Genomic DNA, 24,809 nt, shown 5'->3' with positions numbered 1-24,809 from the left:
AGAGCTATATGTGCCTAATATTGTCAAAGAATCAAATGAAAATCGCATTAGATTGACATAGTTCGGATAAACGCTAGATATCTAACGTTGTGAAGAGGCGCGGAACATTGCACAGCTGATCCAATTTCCGGACACTGGCGATTCTCTCCTGAACGTTGGGGGCTGGCCTATTATTGCGACATAATTCAGTTACTACCTAGTCAAGAAGAATAATGGCCCGCGATCGTACTTTTCAGGTAGCAAGTCGACTTCTGTGACATATGCTCCTCTGCTGTGAGCGCATTAGCATACTTCCGTTCTCATAATCACAGCCCCTATTCCTTGGATCATCAGCTTCTAGAAACACATTTTAGCTACCTTAATTACTCAACCGACATGCCTTTCACTTAAACAAGTGACACGCTAAGTAGCTATAACTCGCTTTCCACCAACCCAATATTTATCTTTGTCAGGACTCGACGTTGAATTAGGTAGTATTGTACAATACCTATGATAGAAGGACCCCTCGAAACGTGGCGCACTACATGTATGGGGCACGGCTAATGTAGGTACCTAAGGCACCTATATTTTGGTCCGTACTTTTGGCCGTGACCTTACCTAGGTGGACCCGAAGGGGCTGCTGGTGCCTGGATACATGTACGTGCATATCAGGCAGAGCGGCGTTGTGCGGGGAATTACAGTACCTGCAGTGTAGGTGTAGCTACTCCTATTAATAATTGCATGCACGAGGTCCTACAAAGCCACCTTGTTGCTCAGCAACATTAAGCGAAGAGATGGATGTGCAGCTCGTTAATCTTCAAAGCTGAAATAACGTCTACTCTGAATGTTTTGATTTCCTCGCCGCTCTCTCAGAAGATCATACAAAACATTCTATTGTATATATTTGAATCACACACATAAATAATGGCAACATCTATTCTCGAAGACAGCTTCAAAAATTTATCAGTCCGTGACGAGATCACCGAGGACAAAAAGTCAAAGGTAAACCCCTTATCAATTAGTCGTCGTCGTCTCACAAACGTTACTGATCGAGGTAAAAACTCCAATAGGTGAAAGTTGCAGCAATACCACTCTCAGAAATCTCAAGCCGACTGAACCTCGTCAAAGTCGCTCTGCAAAATCAGAAGCAAACCCAGAAGGAAAATGCACCCATAACTTCACCACCTCTAGAAGCGTTCCCGGTCCCACCCACTCGAAAGCCTCTTCCGCAGAAGAAAGAAACGTCAAATGAAGAATCAACAATAGATCCCAAGCCGTTGGTTTGCATCGATCAGCCAATAAAAGCACTCCACCTTGGCATGTTCGAGATAGGCAAGGGGCTGGGCAAGGGTAAGTTCGGCCGAGTGTACCTAGCCCGGGACCGCGAATCGGGCTTCATATGCGCCCTGAAAGTCCTCAACAAGACAGAGCTGCAACAAGCGCGTGTCGAGAAACAGGTACGACGCGAGATTGAGATACAGAGCAACCTCCGTCATCCGAATATCTTGAAGCTGTATGGCCATTTCCACGACAGCAAGCGCATCTTCCTCATCCTGGAATTTGCCGGGCAGGGCGAGCTCTATAAACATTTGCGCAAAGCGAGACGCTTTCCCGAATCTAAAGCGGCCAAGTATATTGCACAGATGACTAGTGCATTGCGTTACTTGCACCGTAAGCATATCATACACCGTGATATCAAGCCCGAAAATATCCTCGTGGGTGTTCACGGAGAGATCAAGCTCTCCGACTTCGGCTGGAGTGTGCACGCGCCTAGTAATCGTCGCACTACATACTGCGGGACACTCGATTATTTACCCCCTGAGATGATTAGCTCGAAGAACCCAGACAATTCTTATGACGATAAAGTGGATATCTGGGCCCTGGGTGTCTTGATGTATGAGTTTTTGACAGGCGAGGCGCCCTTCGAGGACACGCCTGTCCTGACGACAAGGAGGATCGTCAAGGCGGATATGACTATTCCATCCTTCGTTAGCGCCGATGCCTCGGACCTCATCCACAAAGTAAGTGTGCACATTTTGTCAATCGTTGGACAGGTTATTAATATGACGGCTTAGCTACTCGTTGTTGATCCGCTCAAGAGATTGTCCCTTGAACAGGTCGAGTTGCATCCTTGGATTATCAAGAACTGCGTGGGTGGTGGGAAGAAAGGCACTTCACGATGATGTTCGCGGCAGTGACATTGTGTGAAGTAGATCCTACTGCCATTGCTTGGCATTTCAGGACTTGTACTAGGTATGGCAAGAGATCCGGATCCCAAACCTGAGCTTCTTGCCATCTTTAGCCGCCTTGCGTCACTAATACCTGGATAATGTGACGGACATACTATTCGACCATTCACATTATGCCTTCATCCGACAAAGTCACTCTAAGAGGGGGTAGCTGCGGGCAGCTATATACCCTGAACCACAATGGGAAACTTCAAGACGGTTACGCCAGTAGACGAGGCGACATGTGGTGAATCACACCTCTGAGAGAAGTAGATAGCTGCCTATGCTGGACCAGGCCGGTATAGGTACGCAAGAGACGTTTAGGATAACGCATATCCAGGGGACTCTAACAGTGCCAACCAAACGAGAAGCCATTCCAGCGTGACCTGGAGGTTTGGCCGTAACCTAAAATCCAAGCCATAGGGTTGGTCTAATGATCGGTGGTGTAAACATTGGGGAAGGTGAACACGAAATTGCACCGGGTTTTGTGGTAAATTGACCCTATCAAAACAACAAAGGGGGGGTAAGTCAACAAATCCGAAAGACAGACATGTGATATATGACATTAACTAATGACGTTCAGTTAATTGAGTTAGGACAGTCATCACGAACCCTGCTGAAGAACCAACGGTGGCTATCAATATATGGGGTGTCGGATATGTATCTTGTTTCAACATTTCGACCGAGTTATGACCGTTGATGTTTGGCTACAATCTTGTAGCTCATGATGTACTTATGATCTATCACCTGGGCACCATGTTCGATTATGTCCACAAAACAGTAAAAATGTTTTCTCACAGTCGAGTCGGCTGCAATAATCTCGTCTGTTTGGTACAGTGCCTGTTATTCTAGGACAGCTGTCTGTATGAAATGAGTATATGTGCACGCCAAATACCAGGCTTGGATAGGAAAGAATCCAATCAGAATTACCATACTCTCACCAACTTAGTCAAAGACTTTCACCTTGAGAAGGAAAAGAGAAAACATTGATACCTATTCATTCGTACGTACCAAAAAATAAAATGGCTACTATCCACGTTTTTAGACACGCTGAGGCCTTGCACAACATCTTGCCGGAGTTCAGGGCGAAGAGAGACCCAGAAATCTCGGATGCGGGCCGTCAGCAGTGCATCAAGATGGCCTCCGAGTTCCCCTTTATGGACCAGGTAACACATCTGATATCGTCACCGCTTAGTCGTGCACTGAGCACTATCCGTTTGGCGTTTGCCCCCGTGGCAGAAAAGCAGCAAATCATTGTCTTCCCAGAGCTGACCGAGGCTGGAATCGCAATTTCGAGTTTCGGATCTTCCATCGAGGAACTTCAGGAGAAATATGGAGATCAACTCGATCTAAGCCATGTCCCTGACGATTGGGAACAGATCCACCCAAGAAGCCGCTTCGCGTATGACTTGAAGCTGATCTTCACCCGTGCTGCTCTGGTAAGGGAACGGATCATAGATCTGGCTTCAACGGCGGAGGAGGGGTCCCATATCGTCGTCATGACCCATGGCCAGACCGCTCACTTTATGACTGGTGACTTCAGTGGTCCGGAGGCACCTACATACCTTACAAATTGGAATGGCAACTTGCAATACCGCTCCTATGCAATCGACCTTGCCTCAAGGGCATTGGTGGAAACGCCGGAAAGCAGGGTAAGAAGAGGCATATTGGGGCCAAATGACCCCGATGCTGTGGCTATGGTGAAGGCGCATATATGCCAAAGAATCCTCTGCCGTATGCCTGAGGTTCATGCTCTGTATGAAGCCTACAATAAGCCTCAAGGAGAAGGCTTGTAAGCTCGCCAAGCTAAGTACCTCCCCCTTTTCATTGAGGGGTGAGGCTCCCACTTATGTAGGTATGATATGCACCAGAACCACGGCAGAAATCGATGGTTTATGTTCTTTTTACCTCTTCTGCTTGGTTTCTTTGTGGAGTTCAATAAAGAAACCAGATTTCTTGTTCCATTTGTACTCTAGGCAGGTACCTAGGTAAGAGGGGTAGTTAACCCCTATTCGCAAGATCTATGTAGATAATACCTAAAAAAACAATAATAAAAAACATGTATTGACTTTTAACCAAGTGCCTTATGGTGTTATTGGTGACTGACTCGAAAAATAGTGAACAAGGAATCATAGCTACCTACTTAGTAATAATCATCATCGTAGACAACGCCAAGCAATGCCAAACCACCCTTTCCCATTTGTCGAATCCAGATGCTTGCCTCCATAATCATACAAATACCTAGGTTAGGTACCTAAATTTGAGGTATGATACACGTAGCGGGGGACTAATAATAACGATAATACAAGAATAACTATATTCAAGCTGCCACTCTAGTCACATGCTTCGAGTCTGATATAGCTGTTTCGGCCTCTATCTCTAAGCCATTATCTCCTGATTCGGTGGTCGTGTTAATGGTATCATTGGCGCTCTTTGGCACAGTTTCAGGTGAACAATTATTCGACATGTCGTGAAACGGGTGAGCGTAGTCTTCTTCGTCACGCAAGTCCTCATCGTCGTCCCCGTCCCGCATGGCGTTCGTTATGGGTGGTGGCTCTACCGGCTGTTTCTGAAGTTTCTTGGGTACGAACGTTTTGTACATTGTCTTCCGGAACGTACGAGTGGTTCCGAAAACAATGAACACCTTCGAGATTATAGGTTAGTATATGGTAGCTCCCTATTGAAAGGGGTAAATGACTCCTTGGAACCTAGGCCGAGCTTGATATATCCGAATGTCCACCCTGATAAAAGTAGAAGCAAAAATAGGAGCGAACGTATGATTTGGGAGTGTCATCACTTACAAGAAGGCTTGTCGACACACCCGGCATGAAAAGCAAGAAGTCGTTGATTGCCCTCGCAGCTGACAAGTCCGCGTATTCGCCAAGCTGCTCGGTCGTGTGATGGGAAAGCTGCGATATCTCCGACAAGATCGTAATGAGTTGAAAAACAGCCAGCACCACGAAGGCGATGGAGAATCGCAGTACTAGCCATCGATCGTATATGCTTTGGTGGCCATCTAGTATGTCAAGGATATGTCCATCCGTCTCCCCCGACCTCCTGGAGAACAAGTATCGGGTGTTCCACGAGATAAGCCGGTGCCGAGTGTATATGTACTTGATGAGGATCGCGATTAATAGGAGGCTACCTATACTGAGGCTAATCATGACTAATAGCGTGTTATCTCGGTCTGCTCCCTGACACTTTGTGGGCGCGCATACTGTTGAAGTTGGCGAGGATCAAGAAAGCCAGGTGTGAACTCTGGACTCCGCTCAGGCGTAAGAGACCCATGAGGATGGCTGGCAGTATCACTGCTACCACCTTTGCTATCTGATCGGTTCTATTCTTGAGCGGTCTGAAAGTGACGATGTCTCTGACCTTGAATACGGTATGAGACAGTGCGATGGCCCAGAATAGAGTGAGCATTGCCTCTACGTTATATGTATAGTATTCTAAGAGGATGGTCAGATCTGTTGAAAATTTAGGTAGTTAGAATTGCTTGTTACATACGTATGTAAAATAGTACGAGGTCCAAGCCAGTGGAAGGCCCTGCGATGGCTATCTCCGGAGAGCCGATATGAGCGATGGCGTATTTGTACTGTTCAGTTTTAACATCGCGCCACCAAACGATGGTATGGAACTGCTGGATAATGCTTATGACGGTGCCTAGAAGTGTAACATAGGATAGTAGTGCGACATCTATTTAATATCATCAGTACATGTTTGACGGTTGGTGCCGGCGGGCTTTGGCAAGCTACAACATACAACTGTCTCTCTCGTGATGGGCCCATACCAGCCAGATCATAAGAGCACTGGCCGCCAAACAAATAAATGACCATATAAGAACGCCAACAGCAGTGCCTACTACCTCATCGAGTAGTTGAACCACCATGTCGAGTCGACATTAGGTGACCAAGGCATTGGGATCGTGATATTGAACTCGACGTTGAAAAGAGCGAAAAGTGAGCACGTATATGTCGGAGGGAAAACAAGCTTTACTTTCAAGGGGACATCCGGACCAATTCGTCGTTGGCTAAGGAAGGCCCTTACATAGTTAATAGCTAGTATATGCTGCCGACTGTATAAGCCAAGACCCCGGTGCTGTCACCCCATTTCGGGTCTGTTACCGAGATAATTCATGGGAGATCCCCTCCTAGGTAGATCAATCAGCGTGGGGGGAGGCCAGGTGCGCCGGGAACTAGTACACATACAGCGGCCTATAATAGCTTCTACGCGCGCGAGACATATAGGGCTTCATTAGCCAATTGCGGAAGTAAACCCCATGCAGGCAAGCTCAAGTCATCTACCGAGATTTGGATGTCGATGAAACTCAATCCCACTCCACAAAGATGAGAAGCGCACTGGGGATGGAACTAGGGGCATGAAGTTTTAGCATTAGAGCACTTATGTATATCGAGAACTCCCTACCTAAAAAAATATAATAGCCTTAGAATGTTTTAACGTTGGAGTTAAGGTGATAGATGTTAAGCCGTGATATCAAGCTTATCTAAGACGAGATATCTTCATAGTAGGTATGTGGTGACGCTTACTACAATAGGCGAGTGCTTCGTGAGAAAACGTGAATCAGAAACAAGGAGAGAGGCGACCCAGGGTCGGTGACATAACAATACAACGATATTCGAGCCTAATAGACCCCCTAGTCTACCTTCAAAGACATTTTTATGCGAGATCTCATACGTAAAAGCAATTGAGAATAGAAAAGTTATCGCCTAGCAGAGATCGACACATGCTCCCCTAGCTTAGAGATTCATGCCCTTGCAGTTCGCATTGCCCGAAAAAGAGAGAAAAAAGATCCCGCATAACAATGTCGTCCATTGACGTGACCACCTGATTGACCACATGATGGAAAGACAGCGCGTACTTTAATAGAGCTGCGCCAAGGTCCTGAATACCGGCATGAATCGCATGAAAGCTTTCCATGAAGCTATTAGCTGACAAGAGACATCTTGACGATCCGCCACACACATATCGCGCAGTGGAGCATCGCATCGCATCACATCACAGGGGCCATTCGTAATCAAGGTGTGCAGACTCAGAGCCCCCCTTTTCCCTAACCGAGGAGGGATGATGCTAAGGCCATAAACCACCTAGATCATGCCCATCAAATCTATCAAATCTCGCCGCGCGCTGGTTAGGGTTTGCCAAGCGGCCACGGGCCGGTATAAATACTACGATGGAAAACGGCGACCTGTTTGTTATGAAACCTGGTTGCGTGTGACTCGCAGAAAGAAACAAGACAAGAGTACCATGCATACGTACCTACCTACCCACATGTCTACATACCTAAGGTTAGGTCCATAGTAAGAGTAGGAGAGCGAACGCGTTTCGCCCGGAGCTCCAATGCCCATCGCTGACAAACTTTTGCCATATTTGGTTTGGCCCATTATCTGGCCGTATCATGGTGCTGTTCTATTCTGGGGTGCAGAGGCGAAATCGAAGTCTGGCATGATACCTTCCCTTTACGGAACAACCTCTGCTACACAAGTAGGTAAGTAACACGATATCTCCAACCAGCGGTAGGTCCCTATCCGTATCCTCATCAGAAGTAACGGCATGCGTCTTACCGCCGTCGTGGTCGTCATCGTAGTTCTGGTCGGACTAATACGAGAGTCGCGAATCGGTAACGGCGATAGTAACGTCTGTCGTAACAGTTATTGCGTGGCCATATAGGTACTGTACCTAGGTAGGTAGGTAGGTGTTTAGGAGGGGCTCAATGCCGCGTGCATTAAAAGCCCCCCAATGAAGTACCTGAACACCGTACCTACTGGAGGTTGACTACGACTAGAACTATTGACTTGGATCCAATACCTAGGGCAGATATAAAATCAACCACATCTAAATCTCGAATTCGTATTCTTTCAGTTCAACTCATCCCACATAGCAGACGTACCTACTTACCTCTACCTCTTGGTACCTAGCATCACGAGGTAAGCTACCCGTGCCGTCCTGCCCCCTCCTTTTCTAATTCTCTATTGTTCGTTGTCTGTGGGTCCATTATCGCTTAGGAAACCAGCTCGTAGGTGAGTTTGATATGTGCTGAATAGTAGGTATACTTGAAGAGGCTTGAAAACAGCTACCGGCCCGATAGCGAGGGGTTGGTATGCCTACTGCATGTGTGGATAGTAGTGGGTAGGTAGGTAGTACAAGCTCAACAAAGGGGTGCACCGACTTGAAGATCAATATATGCCATCAAACTATTAACCTAGCTAGGTAACTGCGCATTAACGCATGTGTCTTTGATGAATTTATGAATGTGGGAAAATCTTCATCGGGTGGCATTAGCCGCCTTATCACAGATGTGCAAAGCTATCACCGGAACACCCAAAGAATTTACGACGGGATACAATCTACTGGGTAGGGCAGAGGTATCAGTATACTGATGTCCGCCTCTACTGTATCTATATTCAATAATGCTGTGATCGCCACCACCACTTCCACTACTACACTCATGTCCGCCATCACCAACGTCCCCCACCTAATTTGAGGCCAACCCCTATTCGACATCCTTGCTGATATCAACAACATCAACCCATTTCTTCGGTCTACTGCGACCACCGTCCCAAGCATCATTCAAGTACGCCTCGGCCTCTTTAGTCCAAGCCAGGAGCTGCTCATCCGAGCCCCATTCTCCCATAGCCATAAGGCCTACCGGCAGCTTACCCTCGCCCACTTCGGGATCGACGTAGCCAACAGGTGCACTGGCTGCGGGACATCCCGTCGTATTTGCCAGCCAGCTGTACATCATATTTCGGATGGTCATACTGCCGTCGCTGAACCCGTACGCCTGGTCGCCGGGATGTATCTTCCAGCCGGCATCGGGGGTCGTCGGTGTCAGGATCAGCATGCCTGGGTGTTGCTTCCACAGGAAAGCGAGGTGCTCCATGAGGAGCCCCCTCAGCTGCCCGTGCTTGAACATATCGGCCGCAGGCGTCTGCGACGCGAATCCAAATAGCAGTTGGTTGCAGTAGTTGACATTTGCAAAGGGCTTGTTACGATCCATGGCTCGGCCCTGGCAGTGATCGATGCCTTCGATAAGCGCCCATACACTGAGGGAGCCCTGGCCTTCCTGCAAGTACGGAATACTTATGTCGACAACTTCGTAGCCTAGCTTGTTCTCGAAGTAAGAAACGGCATTTTTTGTCACTTTGACAACGGCTGGCGAAGCCGCGTTGAACCAATCCCAGTAGATACCGATCGTCTTCTTCGCGGTGGGACTAGGTGGAACGGACAATGCGAATGAGCCTTGTACCGGATCTTCTGGATTAGGTGTCGTCACTACCATATCTAAAGTCAATATGCAGCTTTCCAAAAGGATGTCAATTTAGTTTTAGGACCAGGGACCGTCGAAACCAATACGCGTATTTCAAAGGGATTTGCGAGGGGGGAGCTAAAGGGAACAAGCAATAGATGGATGATGTACGTACTAATGCGGTATGTAATGGCCAAATCGTTGGCCGTCGCAGCCATGGGACCAACCACACACACGGCAGATTTCATCGTAACTGCACGATGCAGTGTTGGCTTGAGGCCGTAAGATCCGCAATATGACGACGGGACCCGGATGCTCCCTCCAGCGTCAGTGCCAATGGCGATAGGAATTAATCCAGCACAGATAGCGGAACCTGCGCCGGAAGACGAGCCACCGGGGTAGTAAGCTGGATTATTCCAGTTGACTGGACTTCCCCAGCTCGGATTACACCCACTGATATCCGAACCCAGTTCTTGCATCGTCAGCTTACCAATTACGATAGCACCGGCCGCTTCGAGCTGTGCGACTGGCCAAACGGTTTCCGTCGCGGGTTTGAAGAAGGGGTCGGCCGCATTATAGGGTAATCCTATGTGTGTAACATATCCCTCAACGTCTTGATCATCTTTGACCCCAATCGGCACACCATCTAGAATGCCCAAGGGCTGGCCGGCAGCATATCGTTCCGTTGACTTTGTAGCTGCCGCGAGCACGAGGTCCTCTCTCGTGACCGTACAAGCCACTGCGTACTTCTCTGAGGAGCTTTGCTCGCGAGATAGGAGAGGGAGCAACGCTTTCGCCACTTGAAGGGGTGTCAGTTTCCCAGCTTTGAAAAGCTCATGGTAGTCAGCCGCGGAATAGAAACGTCCAGTCAAGTCTTCAGGCTGTCGCTCGTAGAGCTCAGGTGTGATTTCTGCCTGAGTTTGCACCACGCCGTCGGGGGCCAGTGGTGTGACGATGGGCTATTCGCCTAGTCAGTCAACTAACTAATTACCTACTAGGTAGATGGCTTTATAGCATCGGAAAAGTGTAACATGACATAAGGAACATCAGGACCGCGTACTTGAAGATGCCAGTTCCTCTTGTGCAACTCCTCTATGTTGTTGGCACAATCAAAATTGGCATTATGCCAGGTAGCTTTGGCGAGGAATGAAGAGTAATTGACGCTAATTGCTGGATGAGCGATGATAACCAGACATTCATGAATATGTCCAATTGCTTACAGCTTCGCGGCGAGAATTAGGGGCCATCCTCTAAGAGCTGGATTATTGTACTCCATAGGCTTGTATGGTGTTTTAGGGCCCTCTTTAGCCAACGGATATCCCGAGAAACGCTGGTTTGATGCCATGGTGACTATAATTCAGAAGGGAGCCGTTTAGTCGTAAATTGGCTATAAGAGGTTTAAGATTCGTTAGGATAATAAAAGAAAAGCATACAAGCAATGCCCATTTGATGTTGATGGTACCTTATGTAGGTAAATACCTACTAAACTTGAAGGTTGAAGTATCTTAGTGTATGTAGTAGGCGTCTTATGTAAGTAAGATACCTACTACTACTAGGCATACAAGCTGGAAACCCCCACCGAATACCGTGGCAAGTAGGAACCTTATGTTCTACAGTACATAACTCCAGCAACTCCAGCCCATGGCTGTTGAAAGCGGGAAGGTTCCAATTGGATTGCGGGACAATTGGATCCATTAAAGCGGTATAGCCTAGGATGTGTCTACCCTAGCTGCCTAGGTAGTAGGTAGTAGGTAGTAGGGTATCTACTACTATCTAGTACCTAGCGGAGGTATGATTTTCTCCTTTTTTTCCGCTAAAATATCACACGCAGATAGATGTCTCGGATGGATCCACCGGGGATATATTATCGGTATATTTATTTCCAATACCCCGACGATTATCTTCCTAGGTACTACACAGTAGCCGCCTATCTTCTCTTTACCGCCACCCAAGAATCAGCAATGCTGGTCGGAATTCGGGTAATCGTCTCCATTGTCGAAGAATCCAGGGGTGATTAGGGCTGATAGGTGTAGTTCTTGGGAATGATGAGATAATATCGCCTCGCTCCTCTTGGTATCCGGCCTGTAATAAACGCTCGTGATGATGACTAATCTCCTCTAATATGATCCTGTCTAAACGCATCCTTAGAGCCAGCTCTACTTCTTCTCGTCGAGGGAAAATGGGAGACATCTCCTGGAAGCGCGCCCATGCCTTGTAAGCTTCTATTTTTCTCCTGTCCTCGTCGCTGCACAGGTCGATGATCGTTCCTTTGCTCTTGTCTTGCTCAGTCATATCTGGCCGAAATGGCGGCCAATACGCTGTCTCTATCTGCTCAACTATGAGGTAGACTATCTTCACATCATGGAAAAGCTGGCCTTCGATGAAGTCTTTGATGACCATTTTGATATCCCCCTCGAAGTCGCCCGCGTTGATTGAAATCTGTTCAGCTGCGGAAAAGAACGGTTCCGGGTTGGAGAGCGGATAGGGATACCCGCTGTGCAGTTCGAGGATATCACGGGATCCAATAAACCACGTGGTAGTCTGAGTATCTTCAGCGGTTGGGAAGCCTCTCACGACAGAGTGATTCAACGCGACTTCCCGTGACTCCTGGCAGACGTGAGCAATCACAGGGGGCAGAAGACGCCAATTCTTCCAAGGCACATTCTTAGCAAAGAGCTGGATGCGCCCCTTGGGCAGCGCATGGATCCAAATCAAGCGTCGGATCTCTGCAGGTAGTCGGGGAAATTGGGGAAATGTAGTTTGATGGTATGACATTTTGATGAATCGCCTCTAAATTTTGTTTAAATTTTCCAATTCCTTTTTTGGAATAGAGGAGTTGGTGGGCTGTTAGTAGTAATTCGAGCAGCTGGCGCATTCGAGTATGCTGCTTTGACTTGTATGATGCCCCGCGGACTCTTCCCCGTCGTGAAATTTGTTCAAACCTCTACGGATTCGACACGCTCCCATGGCTAACAGATTTCTGGGCGCCCAAGCCGAGTATTTATAAGTCTAAGATTGAAAAACTCAGTGGGGATTAAATATCGGAGATGAATGAGATGTATGAGATAGGAGGGGCTGAATGGATATAAAGTTGGATACTCGAGGATGCGCCAGGGGTACCGAAGGACTTTGGATATCCATGAATATATCAAGATATATACTTAGGTATACACTACCTAGGTAGGTAGGTAGGTCTGTAGGTAGGTAAAATGCAAGAGTTGGAGTGCATTGGCATTGTTGAATATCGTGATTGTTCGACGATGGTTTCTATTGCGTAAGGCTGTATGGCCAAACCTGGACAAAATGAGATTTGTGGATCCAGTAATGCACACTGGAGTTGACGTGATCAGTAGGGCTTATCGCATCATTTGTCCGTTAGTGGTGATTCTCCCACCTTTGACGCCGCAATTCTCTATACCACTTCGTGATATTTCAATGTCAGTCTGGAGAAATGCGTCCTAGGTAACAGCCAGACAACTAAAACCAAGTTTCTTTTTCCTGATAATTATTTGATTGGAAATCGTTCTCCATCCCTCGTCATCATCTTCTCCCCTTGCACCGCTCATTTTGCGTCATTCGTCATCCGGGGCATAGCAATAACTAGGGAGCTGTGAATATACCTAACCTAGTACTATGCGGTATTCCAATGTCGCCATCTCTGCCTTTACCTCCTTGAGACGTTGTTCCATAGATCTGTAGAGTCTGGGCCCGAAAAGAAATGGAAAAAAATAAAAGCCTACCGAATTCGGCGCCGAAGAGCTAAGTAATACAGACTCGGGAGTTTTGCAAACCGTTCCGTACCTAGTAGGCTGGTGGATGGGTATCTCCCTGTCATAGCTTCATCAAGCCAGACATGAGGAATTATAAAATAGGGAAGAGCTCCCATAATGTCCTCTAGGCCTAGTTGCTCTCTTTTTCGACCTCCTGAACTTTCCAGTCTGCCCATTTTATACATGCTGCAGTCGCAACGTATATCAACGGCCAAGTAGCAGCAGCTCTAACCATAGACTTTCTCACAACTGAAGGCGGTGTGTTTATGAACTTTCGCTCGACGACTGAATGCCATAGAGATTCCAAGAGAAATCCAGAGACGCATATTCGTCCAAGTTGATCCTTTCCAGTTGTGTTATGTATGCGTTCGGCTGCACGAAGAGAATACGACTTGGATGGTGACGCCATTTGGAAAGGAGTTGGTTCGTCCAAAGGTGGATTGTGTCGTATTTAGTTGCTGATGGCGACCTGCGCGGGAAACTTGAGAAGTGAGCACTGAGAATTCGATTCTGAATGGAGCTCTGCCCTTTCTAAATGCTTCGCATGGTGCACGGCCCCTTTAATCCTGTGATCCCTTACTTCGTACATACATGCCTCACCCCACTTTACCCCCTTCGATCCTGTCAGGAAAGGCCTCCTGATTCCCCCAACTCCGCATCATTCCCCAGCGTCACAGTTACCACTTACCGTATCAGTCTACCCTATTCTTATATCAATAATATCAATATAATAATAATATAATAGTATAAACACTTTCACTAATCTCAGAAATAGCCTTCGATAAGATCGGCGTGTCTTCTTAGAAAACAACTAGGTTAGTATCGTGGCTAACCCACGACTTCACGGGACGGCGCGGCTGCGCTATTGAAGCCAAGGTACAATTTGTACAGACCAGCGCAGAAAGCCAAATATACAATACACAGGCTTCATGCGGGGTCTGGGAAACCCATGCATACATATGCATATGACAGTTTGTCAATTGGTGCTAGAGAGTCTATGACGGCTTGTTCCAACCAACGCCGCGTACACAGACGGTTTGCAAGCTCGATCGCGAAACTAAACGGCGGGAAGATTTGACGAGCAGGTCAACAACCAGCCTGCCATAATGGACGATATAGTATACGGATCTGGATGGAGGTAAAGCGAAAACTTCTGCTCCGCAGATATGCATTATCTAGGTTCATTCCGAAGCCCTTAGCGACTCTGTTGCGAGAAATACAGAATGATGAGTACTAGATTAGGTACTTAGCCACCCGTTCCAAATACTAACCTAACCTAGGTACTTATTGTCAACAGTGTTGTCCCTCTTGGTGTATCAGCTCATCAATAGGTATTCATGTGCCTGGGTCTCATAATTATTGCAGGTGCATATGATGAATTCTACGCGACGGAAGCTATCAATGCTCCTGTCTTCACAATCACGTCGTCGCTACGTTTGATAGTGCGTCTAATCCGGTGCTAAAACCCCCACTATGGAACAGGAAGTGCAAGGTAAGCACTAACCTACGCTGGATCTATTACGGTAACGCGTTCTTTGAGGATTCACCTACTTTACCTTGGAAGGCATTGTGAACGGCAAAGATCCACTCCAGGCAGCTCGCTTCGGGGTATGTACTTTTGTCGCTATATTCAGCTCCTACTCAGTAGCTAATGAAAGCTTACGGATTACCAAATATACCATGATCTGCGGTATAGGCTGCAACATGAACGAGGGACTAGATGATGTTCATAGCCAATAGTAACAGATTCATTTAGGTGCCAACATTCCTATGATATCCATCCTAGGTCGGTAGGTTAGAAGGTCTGTATTACCACCCATATCTTAGTGAACATCTAAACTTCAAGCTCAGAATCACTTGTTTGTTTTGAAACTTTCAGGACAGAAATCACATCTTGAATATATGCTGTTCTAGTCATAGTCGTTGTCATGACCACCAAACCTTCTGATGCCCCTTGGGCCGACGAGCCCTTCGGCCTGATTACAACACCATCAATGTATCTAACTGTATACACCAACGTGCCGAGTACGATAGTCTTAGATATTCAACTAATAAGTCTCTAGGATTCTCATTCCTACCTCCGCCTTGCTTCAGATATGGCACATGCGCACAATGTCCTCATACGGGGTCTGAATGCAATCCTACAGCAAGCTCCACACGTAGCAGTATCGACCAAGAAGAACTACAACAAGCAGGACATCAAAGACCTCCTCTTTTACGTCCATTCCTGGACCAAGACAGTAGATCACCACCACTGGGTAGAAGAGACGTTTATATTTGGAGAGATAGAAAAAGTTAGCGGCAAGCCTGGCCTCATGGCCGAGCCCAAGAGCCAGCACGAGGCGTTTCACGGCGGCATCGAGAGGCTGTCGGCGTATGCATCAGCGACGAAACCCGACGAGTTCCAATGGGAGGGGCCGGGGGGAATGAAGGAGATCATCGATTCGTTTAGCCAACACCTGACCGACCATCTCTACGCTGAGATCGATACAATCTTAGGACTTAAGTTCATGGACAGCCAGGCTTTGAATAATATCTGGGATCAAGCTGAAAAAGTGGCACAGCAAGCTGGAAATCTCGGGATGTTGGTGAGTTCGATGCATTCATTCATTTACCTATTCGTCTTCCTGCCTGTCCTCCACCAACTCTACGTTGACCACCTGTCTGTAGTATGATGTGTTTCCCTGCGTACTGGGATGCGCCGACAAGACTTATGAAGTCGGATACCAATTCCCCCCGTTGCCCTGGATAATGCCTTACTTGGTCAAATACTGGTTTGGCGCTGGGAACGGGGCCTGGAGATTCAATCCCTGTGATTGGTGGGGCAAGCCACGACCCTTAGCATTCAACGCTCAGTCCGCAAGTGCTTCTATGTTGTAGATATCCTATAAGTCGTGAAAATGGGACTTGCCTGCTAGGTGTCCAGGTAGGTAAACAAAAATGACTTGAGAATAACTTACCATTCAGTTCCGTGGTCGTGTTCCCGTTCATTTGAACCTCTTTGAGCGTGAAGAAAATTTAGGTCAGAAGTCAAGCATCTCCATGGCTGGGACATGACCGCAGGTTAGAAATTAGTCTCGGGTCTTCCTCGTCGCTTTACTAATCGCGCGCGTTACTTGGGGCCGGCAGAGACAGCGCCTTGGCGTTTGCTATGGATGCATCTCTCCAATCATCAAAAATACTGTCATCCACCACGACCCACCCGGCCGTCACTGTCCCCCGTCCGGAGCTATTGTGCAACTCGGGCGGGATCCTTTCTCCTACCCCAAGGAACCGAGGTAGCCTGGGAGAGTACCATCGACGTACGAATCCTGGGGTATCGGTGATGGATATCTATGTAGTTGGTGAGGAGCCAGGGCGTGCCAAGAGCGGCACTTTTGCAGGAACTGAGTTTATTGCGTTCTGCAGCCAGGGTATACATCTCCGCGCATCTTTACACATTCTAGAGATACCGGGCGATCTCTGCCTCCGTCCAATCCCATAACTTCTTTCCCAAATCACGATACTCGCTCGTCTCAGTTTCCTCGCCTGACAGCTTCCCCACAGGCACGTAGAAGCCACCTGTCTTGATATCATCCTTCCTAGTCGTGATCGCCCATAGCAGGTTATACGTCCCTTGCGTAGGCGTCAACATCTGGCCAATGTAGAGGAAATAAACCATGAGCTTCTGACTCCACTTCAGGTCCGTAATCAGCGCCGTCTTGACGACCCCTGGATGAATTGCCAACGCCAGGACGTTGGGATACCTATCCGCCAACTCCCGCGCGTACAGCAGGTTGGCGAGCTTGCTCTGGCCATAGCGCCTCCAAGGGCCCCCCACAAGAATGTCCTGCTCGGTGTGAAGCCTTTCGAACTGGATGCCGCCCGTTGGTGCGTTTTTCCATGCCGTGCTGGTGACCATGACCACGCGTGCGTCGGCACCCGGCAGCGCGGCCGTCTTCTCTAACAGGGGCATCAGCTTGCGCACGAGAATCGAGTGGCCGAGCTGATTAACAGCAAACTGGATTTCGTAGCCGTCCTTCGAAACATCAGCGGCTTTACCCATGATGCCAGCACAGCAGACTAGCACATCAAGACGGTCCGGGGTGGTTGTCAAGATGGTCTGGGCAGCAGACGCTACCGAGGCGTTATCGGCCGTGTTGCACGCTATGAAGGTCAGCTTGGCGCCCGCCGATGCCTGCGCAATCAAGTCATTGGCTGATGCAACATTTCGACCGGTAAAGATGATATGTGCTGGGTTGTGCGCGGCCATCTCGAGCACAGTGCCCCTACCAACTCCTGCGGTGCCTATTTCCAGTTAGCCATGTGAGCAGGTTGTTTGGTGACAGCAAAAGGGGCCGTCATACAGCAGCGCGGTGGCTGGTTGTGGGGAGAGCACTCAAGCTGTATTTAGGATTGACTTCATTTGACTTACCTCCGGTCACGACTATGACCTTCCCAGATAGCTCTGGAATTCCCTTTTTGGGGTCAAAGTTGAGATCAGGCATGACAGCGGACAAATGAAGGGTTTCCGGGAGATGGGTGAAAACTGAAAAAAGCGTATGGATTTCTGTTATTCGTGTTAAACAAATGATGAATAAGAAGATGACTGGGCCGTTTAAGACTAGTTAACAGTAGGTAGGTATAGGTGGGATTGGATGCTTCTTTTCATGCGGTTAGTTGTCCGAACGGCCCTACCTTAAGCCTTGCACAGGCATATCACTTTACGCATGTTGGTACGGTTCCGCATAACCCGAACTCAACGGCTGAAGGGGATGGAGGCATGTATTATCCCGCATAATAATGAGCTCGTCTGCGACTCGGTACTCGGCCGTGCCACAGGTCAGCAACAATCCAGGCCCTGTTCACTTCTCAATGTAACGTGTAATATCGTCGCGCAGTATAGTCGGGTCATCGAAGTTGAGAAGGAAGACACACATAATAACGAAGCTCTGTAAATGCGTCTATTCCGGAAGATTGGATAGTCACTTTTCACCGCCATCGAGCTCGTCCAACTATGTGACACGAAGTCGCGACGTTTAAAGAGTGCTTGCCACAGTCATGAACCTGACCCGCCTAATAGAAGATTATCCCCGATATTTCCGGCCATTGCGACATATCCAAAACCTATAATTTTCCCTGTACGCGAAATCATTCACGGTAGCATGCCGCTATGCTAGTACGGCGTTGACTCAGTCGCTACGGCCAACCTGAGGAATTGGTTACCTAGTGCCAACTACGGAGTGCGCAATAACCATTTTCGATATTTTAAGCGCATCCCCCTTAAGGGAGGGAGTTAGCGAAAGGTCTGTATTGCTAGAGAAAGGAGTAGAGCAATCATGAGAGTAATGGGACAACGCCGAGTAGGTGCTACTTAGCAACCTTGAATGAAAGGAGTGGCATATGTATGTCAGTAATTCCAGTACTTCGCACTTCATATATAATGATGTGGTCAGCTTCTATAAAATAAAATAAAAACCCAGGAATGTTTCTTATATATCGATTCATCAGTGTGTGCTTATTAGGTGGTTTAGACAAGCAGGGGTTGTCGCTCATCTTCGTTTTCGATCCTAACCTCTTCGCCCTCCCTGAACCTACGACGATGTTAGTATCACCGATTACGAAGTTTTATAGCGAGTCGACTAACATGGTGTAGCCCACAAAAGATGCCAACCAAAACGAACCCAGATAAGTCAGGCACCACTCAAGGATTCCGGACGACTTGTAATAGCCACCATACATGAGAATGACGAATGCTAGCCCGCACCCGAACTGACACAGCACGAGAAACGTATTAAACATGCACCTTTCAGTCATTAGTGTGTTAATTTCTATTTTGGGAGTCCTAGGCTTGTAAGACCAACCATTTTCGCAGCCCCACGAATACAGTAGGTCCGCAGATCTGATCCCACCACACGGCCGTGGTAGTAATTGCGCTTACGAATAAGCCTCCAAAGGTGCCCATAAGAAGATGTCGGTGCCGGACATGTGCATCGGCCGTGTCGAAGACGCTCAGGTTTATCAGGCTTACAGCGGCACCCATCCCAGCCACCTCGGCAATCAAGCTAGTAATTTGTCTCCAGAGGGCATCATCGGTCAGCTTGTAAAACTGGGGTGAGTATCGTACGTGATGGACGGCAAACATAGTTCCGACGAAGGTCACCCCCGTGACTACACACCCGACAATAAACACGGGCTTGAACTGGTGGGCGGCGATGTCGCTGATAAACGGGACATAGGGGTTTACCTGCCCTGGATACTGTGGTCGGCCGATGACCAGCCATCTCACCAAAAGGATGGTAAGTGTAATGAACCAAGCGCTCCCTGCGAGCAAGGGGAATAGCCAGAGACGACGAATAGAGAAGAAATCACGAAAAGCTCGATACCAAGGTCTCGCCATCTCGCTAACGTTTATACTTTATCCCCAATTTTATTAGTAATGAGAAAAAAGGAACTTGAAATAGGAGGATGAATTAGAAGAGTATTAGAAAGATATCCCATGTTTAAGCAGAAAGTATGTTGAGAGTGTTGACGTCATGGCGTCGACGGGTCGTCCCGAATTTTGATTGGGGAAGTGGATCTACAGAGGTACTGCTAATAATATACCTAACTTTAATGTCTGCTGCATGATGTCTACCTACAACCAGGTCCTACCTAGGGTACCTAATTAACTACCCAGGGTAACTACCTAGAAACATTAACTCTAGCCTCACAATGACAATTTGGCCTCTCGTATTACTATACCCCCATCCTCGACCGATGCTTTATCCTAACACTACGATTAGTTTCCCCCTTCATTGCCATAGATTGGAAAACAGGTAGGTATGGACTAAGCTCGTTCCACCTCAGGGTGCTCCTCTTTAGGGCGTTCCTCCTCAGTCATAGAAAGTTGGAGCTTCTCGTCTTCCTTGAGAAGATCCTTGATAACAGTTTCTGCCGGTACATCAGCAATGGAACATGTCCAGGTGCCCTCGTTTGGGTTGGACTGTGATTCAGGATCATATCCAGGGCTACACTGAAAGGCCCTTGCGCCAGCATGACCTCCAGCTCCAAGAGCAGCAGCAATACCCCCACCTCGAACGATGGCGTTGACGATAGGAACGCCATACCCGCTCATCGCTGCGCTCTGTAATACCGCAAAAGCACGTCTCGCCGCCTTGACTTTTATTATTTTGGACTGTATAACTGGTGCAAACATAACTATGAGAGAGGGAAAACAAGTTAGCTATGCTCGCTATTAATAAAGAGGGTAAACTGGGGACACAATACATTTCACAGGGCCGCCCGAACCAAAACCAAGTATTCCTAGAGCTGGGCTAGCTAGAGCAGCCGGTGCCACAATAGCGACGGTAGATCCCACTGCTATCACCGTGTACGTTGATGCGGTACCCGGGTTCTCTCCCACCCAGTTAGCAGCGAGCTTTGCAGCCTCAGCTGCATCCTGCCTTGAGAATGTCTTTGCTCCCTTGATCGCATCAGCTAGGTGCGCTGGGATATCAGCTGCTGCTTTTGCCGAAAATGCCTTCGCCTTCTCGCTTGCTGCGTCTAGATGAGATGGGAATTCGGCTGCCACCTTTGACGAAAACTCCTTTGCCTTTTTGCTTGCTGCGTCTAGGTGTGATGGGATATCGGCTGCCTCTAATGCCTCTTTCGTAAAAGCCGCGGCGTTTTTAACGTTGTGGAGAATGGCCTCCGGGTTGATGTTGGGCAATATGGCCATGATGCTAATCCTCGTGGGCCGATACGTATGGTATCTTTAAAGTGACCGATAATAATTGCAATTTCTTTTGCTGGGGAGGGTAAAAGAAGAAAGAGGAAGAGTTGAATATGAGGCTACTGTGAATGATAAGGCTTCAAGGCAGCCCAATGCAGGCTTCTTCTGGCTTCTTCTGGCTTTCATGTATTATCGGCGCTGCCAACGAGTGCTATCCATGTATGTGAAACAGCGGTTGGTAACCTGCAGCTGGCCGCTGACTTGTTCTCCGGTATATGCCATATCATTGGCTAACCAGCACTCAAATCTGATTACCACGACAATGCACAAACGGAACTTGCTCATTGGAGTTTGTAACGGAACTTCAAATGTCCTCTGACTCTACATACATATTCAATATTACAGATACCTACATACATATAGGTATGTATGTACGCAAGTACATAGCTCAAGTGGTATCAGTGCATATGTACATACATATGTACATCAGGACCATCACTTAGCAAAGTAAGTGTACAGAGAAAGTAGGGCTGTCGAGGCCGGATTTTGTTACGGATCGTGCCGGGCTCCGATTCAATGTCAACAATCAAGAACATCCCGTCAAAATGTTCTAGGGCTGCTTTGTGACGCCTGGCTGCCGTGAGCTTGCCCCAAGCACGATCCATATCACCTATTATGTAAGCAACTCATGGGCCTTTGGTTATCATCCGGGGAGCCAGCAGGTATCTCCAGCGAACTCTAGGGGACATTCATTTGTATGACATTATATGATTCGACAGATTCGCATGCTGTCACTGTAGAAGTCACAACAAGGCATCTATCAGTCCTACGCCCAATAAATTTCATCGCCGTATTTTGGTGGAGTCGTTCTGATGCAAGTTCACCAACGAGATTCCATAAGAGTGTTATGGTATATTTCGGGAGGTCACATAGATACTCAGTCTAGTGTACCCATGTGTTGCGCGATGCCGTTTCCTTCGATCAACAGTATACGAGACTTCGATCCATTGTTGAAGTATGTAATTACTCAGGGGATGTTATTGATGAACGTGGTAGATATGTATTGAAGGTGGGAGGCGTCCCGGATAGGTAGAATAGGATACATAAGGCCTAGCGTCCGGGGAACGTATCCGAGACTCTGACCGTTTGAGATACATGCTACATGTATGTGCCCAATGTACCTACATATGTATGTAGGCGTTGAAAAGTTATTCATGAATTTTTCTAGTAGATACAGCCTCGAGATTGTATTCCAGCAACAATCACCAGGTTCCCAATCGGGTCCATGTAGTTACCATAATCACTTCATCGTTGACACCGGCCGATTTGGAGCACGGCCTGATGGTTCGTCTTTTCCTACTAACCCTCGATGGTGAATGCGATAACGTCAATGAAGAGAATGTTGATTTCCTCAGAGAGACTTATGACTGCACATCAATGATGTGGCTATACTCAAGAGTTCGTTTGCTAATACCAGGCTTATGTTGACTCTATACATGTATCATCTACATATGTATTCAATGTTGCTCCCTATACTACTTATGTAAGCTTTTTCCCAACATCTATCATAGTATTAGGAGTAGCTTACATTGATATATGTAGTACTGGGTAGATATCTCTACCTACTGCTCCACAGTTGACTTCAGCATTGCATGGATTGTATTGATATTGATGCAAACTGTGGATATCAACCCTTGGAATATGGTGAAAATCGGACCGGGTTACCCCACCATGACATCCCGAGTTTTACTATGTAATCATTGAAGACATCTGGAACTTTTCCTCAGCAAACCCCCTTATCGTTATTTGCATGTAACTTTACCCTTATGCACATAGTATGTCTTCTAGCAGCACTAGTCGCGATATCAACGGTTGATCGCTTCAGACTACTATGTACCTAGCCATGCAAAGTCCCTCCCGGTGTTTCAATGTAACTTGAATACGGCTAGGTACTAAATAGGTATGTACATACTATGTAGTATATACTATGTAGTATATACTAGGTACTAACAACTTGGAAGGGATGTGGGGTCTTTCTCATGCAAGCTTTCTTGATATTCACGCTCCAAACGGACCTACTCTAGGTCATCATTCTGTATGTATTGAAAGCCCCATACAATGTAGCCTTAGATCAGGTACAGTAGCAGTATAGTACTCCAGATAAAAAATTGAACCATCTAGTCATTCTTGGCCGTATGATAACAGAAGGAAAAGAGTGGAAAGGAAATTGATGAACTTTATATACGGTTAACAGAATTACGTCATCCAGACCATAGTTACTACTAGTTATGTATGTAGTGACCCCTCATCTGCCCCTCCAAAATTAAAGCTTAAAGCCTCTTAAGAAAAAGACAAAAACGCCCCCCACTTCAACTTTTCCGTCGTCATTGTTTTAAATTCCCTCAGAGTTCTCACCAATTCTACAACAAACGATACTTTCCATCAATCTTAACAATCTTACACACCTACTCTCCTACTCTCCTACATTACTATACTTCAACCACACACTCCTAAGGAAGTTTCATACTGATAAACATAACACATTATCTTATTCAATACCCAGTATTTCTATTACATTCACGATGGGGTTAATGGATACGCTGAACCTCAAGCCTGGTGTCATCTATGGCCAGGATGTCTTGAAGGTAAGTCATATGAGAAAAGTCAAAAGAATTCCAAAAAAAAAAAAAAATGACGCTAATATGAAACTTTTTCCTAGGTCTTCCAATATGCTAAGGAGAACAAATTTGCTCTTCCCGCCGTCAACGTCACATCATCCTCTACTGTTGTTGCCGTTCTCGAGGCCGCAAAGGAGACCAGATCTCCCGTAGTCATCCAGGTCTCCAACGGAGGTGCCGCTTTCTTTGCTGGAAAGTCCATCTCTAATACAAACCAAGAAGCATCTGTCACTGGTGCTGTTGCTGCGGCACATTTCGTCCGCTCCATTGCCCCCGTCTATGGTGTCCCCGTCATCATGCACAGTGACCACTGTGCCAAGAAGCTCCTGCCATGGCTAGATGGTATGCTGGATGCGGACGAGGCCTTCTTCAAGGACAACGGCACGCCGCTATTTAGCAGTCATATGATTGACTTGTCAGAGGAAGACCTCAAGTACAACATCGACACCACAAGCAAATACCTCAAGCGATCAGCGCCGATGAGCCTCTGGTTAGAAATGGAGGTTGGCTTAACGGGTGGTGAGGAGGATGGTGTCAACAACGAAGACGTTGACAACAACTCTCTATACACACAGCCTGAGGATATCCTTGCCATCTACGAGGCCCTCAGCCCAATTTCCAACCTGTTCAGCATTGCTGCCGGTTTCGGTAATGTCCACGGTGTCTACCAGCCTGGCAACGTGAAGCTTCACCCCGAGCTACTTGGAAAGCACCAACTCCATGTCTCTCAGAAGCTAAAGGATGGGCAGGAGAAGCCAGTATTCTTCGTCTTCCATGGTGGCTCTGGCTCGAGCAAGGGAGAATATCTCGAGGCCATCTCTCACGGTGTTGTCAAAGTCAACCTCGATACCGATCTTCAGTGGGCCTACCTAGTAGGTCACCGAGACTACATCTTAAACAACGTTGAATATCTCAGGACCCAGGTCGGAAACCCCGAGGGTCCTCACAAGCCGAACAAGAAGAAGTACGATCCCCGTGTGTGGGTGAGAGAGGGTGAGAAGACGATGAAGGCCCGTCTCATTGAAGCCTTCAATGATTTCAACACGGCTGGAAAGCTATAGGTGCCATAAAGACTTCATGAGCTGAGATGAGTGTTATTGTCATCGGTAGTATTACAAGAATTAAAATGCAAAATGCAATTACTTTAGATTCAAACCATTTGTCAATAATTTTGTGATTCAGCTAAACAAATGT

At 47.3% G+C, this 24,809-nt stretch overlaps 10 protein-coding genes across 10 annotated transcripts; 4 read left to right on the top strand and 6 right to left on the bottom strand.

Annotated features, from left to right (window-relative positions):
* The first annotated feature begins 640 nt into the window (after positions 1-640).
* Positions 641-2,345, top strand: GGS25DRAFT_157310 (Pkinase-domain-containing protein). Its single transcript, XM_049256465.1, has 3 exons — positions 641-981; positions 1,050-2,000; positions 2,055-2,345. Exons 1-3 carry the CDS (start codon positions 904-906, stop codon positions 2,160-2,162), a joined length of 1,137 nt encoding a protein of 378 aa, XP_049118424.1. The 5' UTR covers positions 641-903; the 3' UTR covers positions 2,163-2,345.
* Positions 2,346-3,025: 680 nt separating this feature from the next.
* Positions 3,026-4,011, top strand: GGS25DRAFT_529624 (histidine phosphatase superfamily). The gene has a single exon (XM_049265303.1). It carries the CDS (start codon positions 3,230-3,232, stop codon positions 4,001-4,003), a length of 774 nt encoding a protein of 257 aa, XP_049118423.1. The 5' UTR covers positions 3,026-3,229; the 3' UTR covers positions 4,004-4,011.
* Positions 4,012-4,489: 478 nt separating this feature from the next.
* GGS25DRAFT_157288 (uncharacterized protein) lies at positions 4,490-6,753 on the bottom strand. The gene is made up of 8 exons (XM_049256464.1): positions 6,633-6,753; positions 6,416-6,577; positions 6,332-6,357; positions 5,970-6,275; positions 5,715-5,903; positions 5,426-5,656; positions 5,009-5,373; positions 4,490-4,851 (listed from the first exon to the last, which is right to left on the bottom strand). The coding sequence occupies exons 4-8, from the start codon at positions 6,094-6,096 to the stop codon at positions 4,528-4,530; spliced, it is 1,236 nt and encodes a 411-aa protein (XP_049118422.1). The 5' UTR covers positions 6,097-6,275; positions 6,332-6,357; positions 6,416-6,577; positions 6,633-6,753; the 3' UTR covers positions 4,490-4,527.
* Positions 6,754-8,430: 1,677 nt separating this feature from the next.
* On the bottom strand, positions 8,431-11,182 carry GGS25DRAFT_156812 (amidase signature enzyme). The gene is made up of 5 exons (XM_049256461.1): positions 10,958-11,182; positions 10,695-10,824; positions 10,535-10,637; positions 9,650-10,433; positions 8,431-9,500 (listed from the first exon to the last, which is right to left on the bottom strand). Exons 2-5 carry the CDS (start codon positions 10,817-10,819, stop codon positions 8,719-8,721), a joined length of 1,794 nt encoding a protein of 597 aa, XP_049118421.1. The 5' UTR covers positions 10,820-10,824; positions 10,958-11,182; the 3' UTR covers positions 8,431-8,718.
* A 230-nt stretch (positions 11,183-11,412) lies between these two features.
* On the bottom strand, positions 11,413-12,249 carry GGS25DRAFT_518946 (uncharacterized protein; the record flags this gene model as incomplete). The annotated part of the gene is made up of 1 exon (XM_049263622.1): positions 11,413-12,249. One exon carries the CDS (start codon positions 12,247-12,249, stop codon positions 11,413-11,415), a length of 837 nt encoding a protein of 278 aa, XP_049118420.1.
* Positions 12,250-15,172: 2,923 nt separating this feature from the next.
* GGS25DRAFT_518945 (uncharacterized protein) lies at positions 15,173-16,124 on the top strand (the record flags this gene model as incomplete). Its single annotated transcript, XM_049263621.1, has 3 exons — positions 15,173-15,250; positions 15,308-15,832; positions 15,915-16,124. The coding sequence occupies 3 exons, from the start codon at positions 15,173-15,175 to the stop codon at positions 16,122-16,124; spliced, it is 813 nt and encodes a 270-aa protein (XP_049118419.1).
* Positions 16,125-16,367: 243 nt separating this feature from the next.
* On the bottom strand, positions 16,368-17,962 carry GGS25DRAFT_157198 (uncharacterized protein). The gene is made up of 3 exons (XM_049256463.1): positions 17,922-17,962; positions 17,659-17,793; positions 16,368-17,531 (listed from the first exon to the last, which is right to left on the bottom strand). The coding sequence occupies exons 2-3, from the start codon at positions 17,729-17,731 to the stop codon at positions 16,687-16,689; spliced, it is 918 nt and encodes a 305-aa protein (XP_049118418.1). The 5' UTR covers positions 17,732-17,793; positions 17,922-17,962; the 3' UTR covers positions 16,368-16,686.
* A 527-nt stretch (positions 17,963-18,489) lies between these two features.
* GGS25DRAFT_157150 (Frag1/DRAM/Sfk1) lies at positions 18,490-19,718 on the bottom strand. The gene is made up of 3 exons (XM_049256462.1): positions 19,088-19,718; positions 18,871-19,029; positions 18,490-18,817 (listed from the first exon to the last, which is right to left on the bottom strand). The coding sequence occupies exons 1-3, from the start codon at positions 19,621-19,623 to the stop codon at positions 18,754-18,756; spliced, it is 759 nt and encodes a 252-aa protein (XP_049118417.1). The 5' UTR covers positions 19,624-19,718; the 3' UTR covers positions 18,490-18,753.
* A 45-nt stretch (positions 19,719-19,763) lies between these two features.
* Positions 19,764-21,347, bottom strand: GGS25DRAFT_479141 (uncharacterized protein). Its single transcript, XM_049260000.1, has 2 exons — positions 20,493-21,347; positions 19,764-20,423 (listed from the first exon to the last, which is right to left on the bottom strand). The coding sequence occupies exons 1-2, from the start codon at positions 20,941-20,943 to the stop codon at positions 20,053-20,055; spliced, it is 822 nt and encodes a 273-aa protein (XP_049118416.1). The 5' UTR covers positions 20,944-21,347; the 3' UTR covers positions 19,764-20,052.
* A 2,172-nt stretch (positions 21,348-23,519) lies between these two features.
* GGS25DRAFT_513192 (uncharacterized protein) lies at positions 23,520-24,676 on the top strand (the record flags this gene model as incomplete). The annotated part of the gene is made up of 2 exons (XM_049262857.1): positions 23,520-23,582; positions 23,657-24,676. The coding sequence occupies 2 exons, from the start codon at positions 23,520-23,522 to the stop codon at positions 24,674-24,676; spliced, it is 1,083 nt and encodes a 360-aa protein (XP_049118415.1).
* Positions 24,677-24,809: the final 133 nt, after the last annotated feature.

The sequence above is a fragment of the Hypoxylon fragiforme genome (assembly GCF_022984875.1).
Source record: "Hypoxylon fragiforme strain CBS 206.31 chromosome Unknown GGS25scaffold_3, whole genome shotgun sequence".
Lineage (NCBI taxonomy): Eukaryota > Fungi > Ascomycota > Sordariomycetes > Xylariales > Hypoxylaceae > Hypoxylon > Hypoxylon fragiforme.
Note: the sequence above shows the minus strand (reverse complement) of the source record. Positions and strands in the feature narration are given on the sequence as shown.

What these genes read in the sequence shown, in the direction of transcription:
- GGS25DRAFT_157150 (XM_049256462.1), bottom strand. Translation starts at nt 19,623, where the DNA reads ATGGCGAGACCTTGGTATCGAGCTTTTCGTGATTTCTTCTCTATTCGT. An exon ending in TTCGTGGGGCTGCGAAAATG is followed by an intron (nt 19,030 to 19,087) that starts GTTGGTCTTACA and finishes AATGACTGAAAG; the next exon opens with GTGCATGTTTAATACGTTTC. An exon ending in TCTTTTGTGGGCTACACCAT is followed by an intron (nt 18,818 to 18,870) that starts GTTAGTCGACTC and finishes ACATCGTCGTAG; the next exon opens with GTTCAGGGAGGGCGAAGAGG.
- GGS25DRAFT_529624 (XM_049265303.1), top strand. Translation starts at nt 3,230, where the DNA reads ATGGCTACTATCCACGTTTTTAGACACGCTGAGGCCTTGCACAACATC.
- GGS25DRAFT_156812 (XM_049256461.1), bottom strand. Translation starts at nt 10,819, where the DNA reads ATGGCATCAAACCAGCGTTTCTCGGGATATCCGTTGGCTAAAGAGGGC. An exon ending in CTAATTCTCGCCGCGAAGCT is followed by an intron (nt 10,638 to 10,694) that starts GTAAGCAATTGG and finishes TCCAGCAATTAG; the next exon opens with CGTCAATTACTCTTCATTCC. An exon ending in GGCCATTACATACCGCATTA is followed by an intron (nt 9,501 to 9,649) that starts GTACGTACATCA and finishes TAGATATGGTAG; the next exon opens with TGACGACACCTAATCCAGAA.
- GGS25DRAFT_157198 (XM_049256463.1), bottom strand. Translation starts at nt 17,731, where the DNA reads ATGCCTGATCTCAACTTTGACCCCAAAAAGGGAATTCCAGAGCTATCT. An exon ending in GGTCATAGTCGTGACCGGAG is followed by an intron (nt 17,532 to 17,658) that starts GTAAGTCAAATG and finishes AACTGGAAATAG; the next exon opens with GCACCGCAGGAGTTGGTAGG.
- GGS25DRAFT_479141 (XM_049260000.1), bottom strand. Translation starts at nt 20,943, where the DNA reads ATGGCCATATTGCCCAACATCAACCCGGAGGCCATTCTCCACAACGTT. An exon ending in TTCGGGCGGCCCTGTGAAAT is followed by an intron (nt 20,424 to 20,492) that starts GTATTGTGTCCC and finishes CCTCTCTCATAG; the next exon opens with TTATGTTTGCACCAGTTATA.
- GGS25DRAFT_157310 (XM_049256465.1), top strand. Translation starts at nt 904, where the DNA reads ATGGCAACATCTATTCTCGAAGACAGCTTCAAAAATTTATCAGTCCGT. An exon ending in CCGAGGACAAAAAGTCAAAG is followed by an intron (nt 982 to 1,049) that starts GTAAACCCCTTA and finishes AAACTCCAATAG; the next exon opens with GTGAAAGTTGCAGCAATACC. An exon ending in CCTCGGACCTCATCCACAAA is followed by an intron (nt 2,001 to 2,054) that starts GTAAGTGTGCAC and finishes ATGACGGCTTAG; the next exon opens with CTACTCGTTGTTGATCCGCT.
- GGS25DRAFT_157288 (XM_049256464.1), bottom strand. Translation starts at nt 6,096, where the DNA reads ATGGTGGTTCAACTACTCGATGAGGTAGTAGGCACTGCTGTTGGCGTT. An exon ending in GATCCTCGCCAACTTCAACA is followed by an intron (nt 5,374 to 5,425) that starts GTATGCGCGCCC and finishes ACACGCTATTAG; the next exon opens with TCATGATTAGCCTCAGTATA. An exon ending in GTGTGTCGACAAGCCTTCTT is followed by an intron (nt 4,852 to 5,008) that starts GTAAGTGATGAC and finishes ATAATCTCGAAG; the next exon opens with GTGTTCATTGTTTTCGGAAC.